Below are 8,835 nucleotides of genomic sequence, written 5' to 3' on the forward strand. Positions count from 1 at the left end.
ATATGAATAATAATACTTATATGTACAGAAATAAGGGCAGCACGGTGGCACGGTGGTTAGCACTGTTGCCGCACAGCAAGAAGGTCCTGAGTTCAATTCCTCCATCAGGCCGGGGTCTTTCTGTGTGGAGTTTGCATGTTCTCCCCGTGTTTGCGTGGGTTCTCTCCGGGTACTCCGGCTTCCTCCCACCGTCCAAAGACATGCAGCTTGTGGGGATAGGTTAATTGATTAATCTAAATTGTCACTAGGTGTGAATGTGCGAGTGAATGTGAGTGTGAATGGTTGTCTGTCCCTGTGTGTTAGCCCTGCGACAGACTGGCGACCTGTCCAGGGTGTACCCCGCCTCTCGCCCTATGACAGCTGGGATAGGCTCCAGCGCCCCCCGCGACCCTGAAAAGGATAAGCGGAAGCGAATGGATGGATGGATGGATGTACAGAAATAATAATAATAATGGATTGCATTTATATAGCGCTTTTTGAGACCCTCAAAGCGCTTTACAATTCCACTATTCAGTCACTCTCACATTCACGCACTGGTGGAGGCAAGCTACAGTTGTAGCCACAGCTGCCCTGGGGCAGACTGACAGATTTTATGTTAATTTACATTTTAAATTAAAAATCACAGTCTATTTATGTAAATTTAATGATATTCCAGAAAAACAGTACAAAACTGTAAAATACACAGTAAAATACTTTTATATTACTTTTTTTTTACAGTGTAGTTTTTAAATGAGGTTGAAACTAGATGAACTGTGAAGCAAGACTACTTGCTGAACTGAGGCTGCTGGCTGAAAATGTTAAATTCAAGAAAACACAAGAGTATAAAGAACCTCTCTGCAGCATCCTGGCTTTGCAAACAGGAAATTCTGGAATGGAAAAATCCTATTTATTTATATAGCATCTTTTCCCCTTAATCATTATTTTGTGTGTGTGTCTGTGTAGCTGGCGTGTTGTACCGACACCCCAGGGATTGCTCCCAGGCCCTACTGAATGGAGACACCTCATCAGGCATGCACACCATCTACCTGGGTGGAGATGAGAACCAACCCCTGCAAGTCTACTGTGACATGAGCACTGATGGAGGCGGATGGATCGTAAGTCACGGGCTGACATACTTGTTGATAATGTGCAACCACTCTTTCGTTTTCAAGATCTGGCACATATTTGATCATCATTAATCATCATTCCATACTTTGTATTCAGAAATTTTCAGTTCAAATCAATTCCATTTTATTGGTATTGTGCCAAATCACAACAACAGTCATCTTGATGTGTTTTATATTATAAGGTAAAGTCCCTACAATGTTACAGAGAAAATCCCAACAGTCAGATGACTCCCTATGAGCAAGCATTTGGCAAAAGTGGGAAGGAAAAACTTGGTTTTAACAGGAGAAAACCTCCATAGAGGTTGGAAAAACAGTTTCATGGCCAACTGAGACCTGCTCCCTCAATATTCCATGACAGATTAGCAGATAATAGACCCGGAGTTTATTCCAAGTGCTGAACTTGCATTTGGTAGCTGTTCACTGGAATGCTCAAAGACTGACAAGTGTCAGTGCAAGTGAACAAGGCCAGCGCTATGCTGAAAAAACAAAATAAACCTATCTGAGAGACAGCAGAATGTAGGAATGGCCAAATCAAAAATGTGTTACATTTTTAAAAGAAGTACTGCACCGGCCAGCTCAGCAGCACTAAAAGACCCGAAAGACCACAGAAAACAACTAAGTGCAGACCTCTTTCTTTGGCTGACAAAAAACTGTTATGTCTGAGTATAAAAATATCATGAAGGTGAGCTAAGACCAAGCACATAAACAAACAGAACTATCCACAAAACAAGCTCAGATGACCTGCCCAAGAGAAGCACACCAAAATTATCTACCTTTTTATCTACCTTGGGAATTTACATCGGTCATTGTAAGTGCCGTTTATATTCCACCACAAGCGGACACGGTCACCGCCTTATGCGAGCTGCATGAGGCACTCACACAGCACCTGACACAACGGGGGACTTTAATAGCGCCAACCTCAAACGCGCAGCGCCGAACTTTTATCAACACATCACCTGCCCCACCAGGGGTGAAAGGACACTGGACCACTGCTACACTACGGTCAAGGACGGCTACAAGGCACAATCCCGCCCTCCGTTTGGCAAATCTGATCACGCCGCCATCTTCCTCATGCCAAAATATAAACAAAGGCTGAAACAGGAAGTTCCGGTTCAGAGGAAGGTCGCGCGCTGGACGGATCAATCGGTGGCCGCGTTACAGGACGCACTCGATGACGCAGACTGGGGCATGTTCAGAAACAGCTCCGACGATGACGTCAACGTGTTTACGGAAGCGGTTGTGGGATTCATCGGGAAACTAGCGGATGATACCGTGGAGACAAAGACTATCACAACGTTTCCCAACCAGAAGCCGTGGGTGGATAAAACCATCCGCAACGCTCTGAGATCCCGCACCGCTGCCTACAACACGGGACTCACAACGGGGGACATGGACCCGTACAAAGCCGCGTCATATAACGTGCGGAGGGCGGTGAAAGAGGCGAAGCAGCGCTACGGGAGGAAACTAGAGTCACAACTCCAACAGAGTGACTCTAGGAGCCTGTGGCGGGGACTAAGGACAATAACGGACTATAAAGCACCAACAACCGGTATGACGAACGCGGCCGTGACTCTGGCAGACGAGCTGAACACTTTCTATGCTCGCTTCGAGGCTCCAGCTAAGGTCTCCAACAATGCTAGTGTTGGCGGCGCTAACGGCTGCAGACAGGAAGATACTGCCAGCACCGGAAACGTGCTCGTCATCTCCGAGCACGAAGTAAGGAGAGCCTTCAAAAGAGTGAACACCAGGAAAGCAGCAGGACCAGACGGCATCCCAGGTCGTATCCTAAGAGACTGCGCATACCAGCTAGCTCCTGTGTTCACTGAGATATTCAACATCTCTTTATCTCAGTCGGTGATCCCCACATGCTTCAAAGAGTCCATCATTGTTCCTGTCCCGAAGAAACCCCACCCTGCTTCTCTCAATGACTATCGCCCTGTAGCCCTCACCTCAGTAGTGATGAAGTGCTTTGAACGCCTGGTCAGAGACTTCATCATTTCTTCACTACCAGACACACTGGACCCACTACAGTTCGCTTACCGTCCAAATCGTTCCACAGACAATGCCATCTCTCATCTCCTCCACACATCACTCACTCACTTGGACACTAGAAGGGGGAATTATGTTAAAATGCTCTTCATAGACTACAGCTCTGCATTTAACACCATAATTCCCTCCACACTCACCACCAAGCTGGAGCATCTGGGACTCAGCTCATCTATGTGTCAGTGGATCTCCAACTTCCTAACTGGCAGACCACAGGCAGTAAGGATGGGCGGACATGTCTCAGCCTCCACCACTCTCACCACTGGAGCCCCCCAGGGGTGTGTTCTGAGCCCCCTGCTGTACTCTTTGTACACATATGACTGTGTGGCCACTACCAGCTCCACCACCATCATCAAGTTTGCTGACGACAACGTCGTGGTGGGCCTGATCTCTGATAACAACGAGACGGCCTACCTGAAGGAGATTAGGAATCTGGAGAACTGGTGCCAGAGGAACAACCTCCTTCTAAACGTCAGTAAGACAAAGGAGCTGATAGTGGACTTCAGCACTAAGCAGGAGAGGAACTACCAGACCCCCGTCATCAACGAGTGCCCAGTGGAGAGAGTGGACAGCTTCAAATACCTCGGAGTTCACATCACGCAAGACCTGTCATGGTCCTGTCACATCAACACCGTGGTGAAAAAGGCCCGACAGCGTCTCTACCACCTCAGACGCTTGAGAGACTTCCAACTGCCCTCCAAGGTGCTCAGGAACTTTTACTCGTGCACCATAGAGAGCATCCTGGCGGGAAACATCTTAACCTGGTTCGGGAACAGCACCATGCAGGACAGACGAGCTCTACAGAGGGTTGTGCGGTCAGCTGAGCGCACCATCCGCTCCGAGCTCCCTGACCTGCACTCAATCTACAGCAGGCGGTGCCGGACCAAGGCCAGGAAGATCGTGAAGGACCTCAGCCATCCCAACGACAGACTGTTCTCTCTGCTGAGGTCAGGAAAGCGATTCCGCTCCCTGAAGACCAACACAGAGAGACTGAGGAGGAGCTTCTTCCCGCAGGCGATACGGTCTCTCAATCACACCACCACACAGTACTGACCCACACATATGGTTCTTACACACACACTGGACTTTCTGGACATTGTTTTTGCACACATTGTTTTTTTGCACAACACTGGTCACTATATTCTTCATTTCCGGTTAATACTTGTACAGCTGCTGTTATTGTGTATATATTTATTTAGATTTAGATTTCTTCATACATTCTTATATAGTTCTATATTGTGTATTTTGTTGTACAGTTATTTTATTTTCAACTTTAATTTATATATTTTATCTTATTCCTTCCCAGTTAAATTTACCCTTCATTCTAATTTGTGTTGTACAGTTATTTCATTTTTAACCTTAATTTATATTTTATTCCTTCTTAGTTAAATTTACCCTTTTTAATTTTTCATATTTATTTCCTATCTTATTCATAGCCTTTTCCTTTTTTGTTTTCTTTAGGTCACGAGCAGTTGTCCAAGCATTTCATTACATATCGTACTGTGTATGACTGTGTACGTGACAAATAAAATTTGAATTTGATTTGAATTTGAAATACAAAAAGTGCTTATCTCAATGGACTAATAAAACCAGGAGAAAATGGGTACAAAAACAAATGGCAGCTCACCTTACAAAACAGACTTTTTTTAGTTCAATGTGACGTGTTATAGCAGTCATGAGGGAAAACCGTTTACCTCTAGACTTTCATATATTAAGACATCTTTTTGCAACCACAGCTATGGTCATCTGGTTGCCTTCAAATAGAAAGCAGGTCCAACACTGCACTCTCTTTATCCAGCTCGAGAACTGCTTTCAAGTTTTATACTGTCCATTTGCTTTCCTTAACAAGATTTTTATTAAATCTATTCTTTGTTTTTCTCTCTCTTTGCAGGTTTTCCTCCGACGTCAAAGTGGCAAACTAGAGTTCTTCCGCAACTGGAAGAATTACACAGGCGGCTTTGGAGACATGAATGATGAATTTTGGCTGGGTAATTTTTTAACAAAGAACCACAGAGTTTTCCATAATACACAGGATGTGGTCATATATCAGGGTCCAAAATAGCTACACACATAAGTTAAACATAATTTACAAAAATGCAGTTCAAACATACAAAAATCCAAAAAGTTAAACTTCCAGAAAGTCTTCCATTTCCAGAAATTTCCACAGCACAGAGTAATAGGACCACACTAAGAAAGTAACTCAGGTCCCAACAGCAAGATCTGACAAAGGTAGAGAAACGGTTCTAAATACACAGAAGGAAAGCTGGCAAAAAGGAAACAGGTGAGGATGGAACACATGAGGAAGCAATTAAAGGAAAGTAAAAATAATCAGGGAGGAGGAGGCAATCACAAAGGCTGGAAAGGGCAGAAAGTAAAAAAGGGAAAACTAGCATTCAAAGTAAAATAGGAAATGAGCAAACGTTAATTAACAAGTTATAGTTTTTAACTACATAGTTTTAAAACTAATTTTTGTTAAAACTATGTAGAGCCTACAATGAAATTTCTGCATGTCGCCAACCTTGTTGATGGCATACTTGTATGTGGTGGGCCAAAACACTACTTGGTTAGTTAGTTGTCAAACATAAGGCCCAATGATCAGAACTGGCCTGGCAAAGACTCTAATCTGGCCCGCTCTGGCAGAAATTATGTAATTTTTGATTGTACGTTCATAGGTTTTACATCTTTTTTCTTCTGGTAAAGATCTCTGCCACATAGTAAACCAAAGTAATTCGATAATAAATGAACAAGTTACATGACAGAAAAGTTGCTGTTTTTTTACTTTATAATAAACATTTATGTGTAGTTAAACATCTTTACAGTTACAGAAAGGGGAGTTTGAGTTGTCCAGCCCTTAACATAAAATGAGCTTGGATTACAGAGTAGGCTACTGCATAAGGGATGGACATAGGCATAAATTTCATCTAAGAGCTCCATAGATAGTAGTCATTTAAATGCTAAATATTTGTAATGTGTAGAATGATACTTTTAGTTTGATAATAGGATCTTTTGTAAGCCATTGTTCAGCTGTCTCCTTTTTCACTCAGGTCTGTCCAACCTGCATAAGATCACAGCCAGCGGTCAGTACGAACTGCGAGTAGACCTGAGAGATAAGGGAGATACAGCCTATGCTCAGTATGACAAGTTCTCAGTCGGTGAACCCCGGACCCGCTACAAAGTCCACGTAGGAGGATACAGCGGTACAGCAGGTAAAGCTAGTATCTGTGCTCTACAGTTTATGCACAGTGATTTAAATGTCTCTTGATACTTTGTCTTTGACACCAGTACTGGCCTTGCAGCGGCAATGCAGGAGCCTGTGTGTGGTAGATGGGCTTCATTTGCCTTGTTTATATGCTGCCTTGGTGTGCTTTTGTGTCACTCTGTTTTGCGATACACGAGTCAGGTCGGGACTCGTCGGTACAATGTGTAAAATCTCACCACTGGATGTCAGTAGATTGCAGATTGCAGTTTTCTTACCCTTCTTAATTCAAATGCATAATCCTAGTTATGGTGGCGACTTAGGAGAAACAACTCTGGCTGTGTTCATCTGTAGTGAGTGTAGACAATGCTGTGTCTCTCTGAATCAGGAAACTTAATCACAGCAAAAATGTAATGACTCTCTTGTTTGGCCTCTGTAGGCGACTCCATGACCTACCACCACGGCCGGCCGTTCTCCACCTATGACCATGACAACGACATTGCCGTCACCAACTGCGCTCTGTCCTATAAGGGAGCCTTCTGGTATAAAAACTGCCACCGGGTTAATCTGATGGGACGATATGGAGACAACAGTCACAGCAAGGTAATGAATAGTTCATTGCAGCACAACCTACAGTACAGTTGTTGCACATTTAATGGGTCACCAAAGGTTCTGACTGGGTCAAAAATAACTGCCTGAATATGTGCTCCAGGCATTTTACAGTAGACATTAGAAATCATGAATCTGATTTATGATTAATGACTCCACTAATCGTTTTTCATTATCTTGATTATTTTCGTGTTATTTTGATAAAAATAAATGTACTTCTAAATCTAAATTTAGAAGGAACAGTTGTCAATGACTAACTTTTCATTGGTAGTGTGCATAATATGAGTCTGGTAGAAACTGCCCTTCTGTTTCACTCTGTTTTTGACTTGCACATCTTGCCTGCCGCCTCTCCAGGGCGTGAACTGGTTCCACTGGAAAGGCCATGAGCACTCAATTGAGTTTGCTGAGATGAAGATCCGGCCATCCAACTTCAGAAACCTGGAGGGAAGGAGGAAACGATCATAAATGATATGAAAAGCTCCGCCGCCACCAATACCACCTTCACCACCACCAACAACAAAACAACAACTACTACTCTGGACTCCGCATGAACCACCTGGACTCCCAAACCCTCCCACCCTGCAGCAACCAAAGCCACTGCCAAGAGCCCTGCTGTTCTCACATGAAACAAATGCTCCTCGATGTTTTCTGTTCCCTCACAAATCTGCCTAAATCTGCCATATGACCCATCCCAGCCTTTCCCCCCTCTGATACGGCTACGCAAAAATGCTGCCAGTGCAGAAACTGACGTTACAAACTGGACTTGCATCAAACCCCACGAGGTTCACCAAAGAGAGTCTCTCCCTCTCACTCAATTCTGACCCCGATCTCTTGTGTTGCAGCATTTGTGGGAAAGCGTGAGCGCAGCTTGGACATTATGTTGTGAATAGTCATTAATACAATTTCCTATTTCATATCCATGCCATGTCTGGCATTTGACAAAAAATTCTGACTGTTTAGTACGATGCAATCTTGTTTAGGATCAGGGCCTCTTTGCGAAAAGTGTTAATGCAGCAGGATTATCAGAGAAAGTCTACTCCTTGTACAGCTCTGTACATGTCTCCATCTGATATGAACGTCTGAAAACGGATTCTTCAGATGTCACATATCTCCATCTAACTTGTCATTTGTTTGTCCATGTGCAACTAAACACATCTCAGTGTCACTTTATAATCCCCAGCCTCCCTTCACTCCCATCCCCCCAATAAAAAAATGTAAAAAAGGAAAAGAAAAACCTACGGAAACACATTTTACTCTCTACATCCCATGTCGTTGTGGACGGCGGTGTTTCCGTTGAGTCTTTGAAGGCATCATGCTGTGGCCACAGTATTGTGTTAGCAAAAAAAGAACAGAGAAGAAAAGAAAACGTGTTTTGTTTCTCTGATGAATCTGAGGCGGGACCTGTTATTCAGTATAAAATGACTTTGGTGATAACATTTTGTTTGTTCTTTGTTTTTGAAAAATGTGAATACGGTACATATATGTGGAACATGAGAATGTTTATGTGATGCTCGAAACTTTAAAAAAGGCCAATTTTCAATTGAATTCCAGTTGTCATAGTAAGGTCTCTATGATTGTGTTAATGAAAATAGTGTTTGGACAGGCCAAAACTAGAGAACTAGTTACTGTTTTTACCCCTTTCACCTCCCCCAAACCCCGCCCCCCACCCTTTCCTGCTATTGCAGGATACTAAACCACTGACCTTCTAAAGAATGCCTGTGTAAATTAAGGTTGTTTTGATTGTTTTGTTTGTTTAAAACTGGGTGAACAGCAGGTGTTTCTCTGTAAACTGTATTACAATAAAACAGTTTGTTTAAAACGACAAGTTTCACAAGTTTTATTTTGACTATCCTGGGGTCTACTAGCTTTGTCAAAATG

General features: G+C 43.4%; 1 protein-coding gene across 5 annotated transcripts in view; it reads left to right on the forward strand.

The window, feature by feature from the left end:
- Positions 1-8,782, forward strand: part of LOC113033543 (tenascin-like) — a 124,887-nt gene extending 116,105 nt beyond the window's left edge. For all 5 annotated transcript variants that reach the window (XM_026187446.1, XM_026187448.1, XM_026187447.1 and 2 more), the window contains 5 exons: positions 943-1,094; positions 5,044-5,140; positions 6,197-6,358; positions 6,788-6,951; positions 7,312-8,782. In XM_026187446.1, coding sequence (XP_026043231.1) covers positions 943-1,094; positions 5,044-5,140; positions 6,197-6,358; positions 6,788-6,951; positions 7,312-7,422 — 686 coding nt within the window. In that variant the 3' untranslated portion in view covers positions 7,423-8,782. The remainder of the gene's footprint in view (positions 1-942; positions 1,095-5,043; positions 5,141-6,196; positions 6,359-6,787; positions 6,952-7,311) is intronic.
- The last annotated feature ends 53 nt before the right edge of the window (positions 8,783-8,835 follow it).

The sequence above is a fragment of the Astatotilapia calliptera genome, chromosome 12 (assembly GCF_900246225.1).
Source record: "Astatotilapia calliptera chromosome 12, fAstCal1.2, whole genome shotgun sequence".
NCBI lineage: Eukaryota > Metazoa > Chordata > Actinopteri > Cichliformes > Cichlidae > Astatotilapia > Astatotilapia calliptera.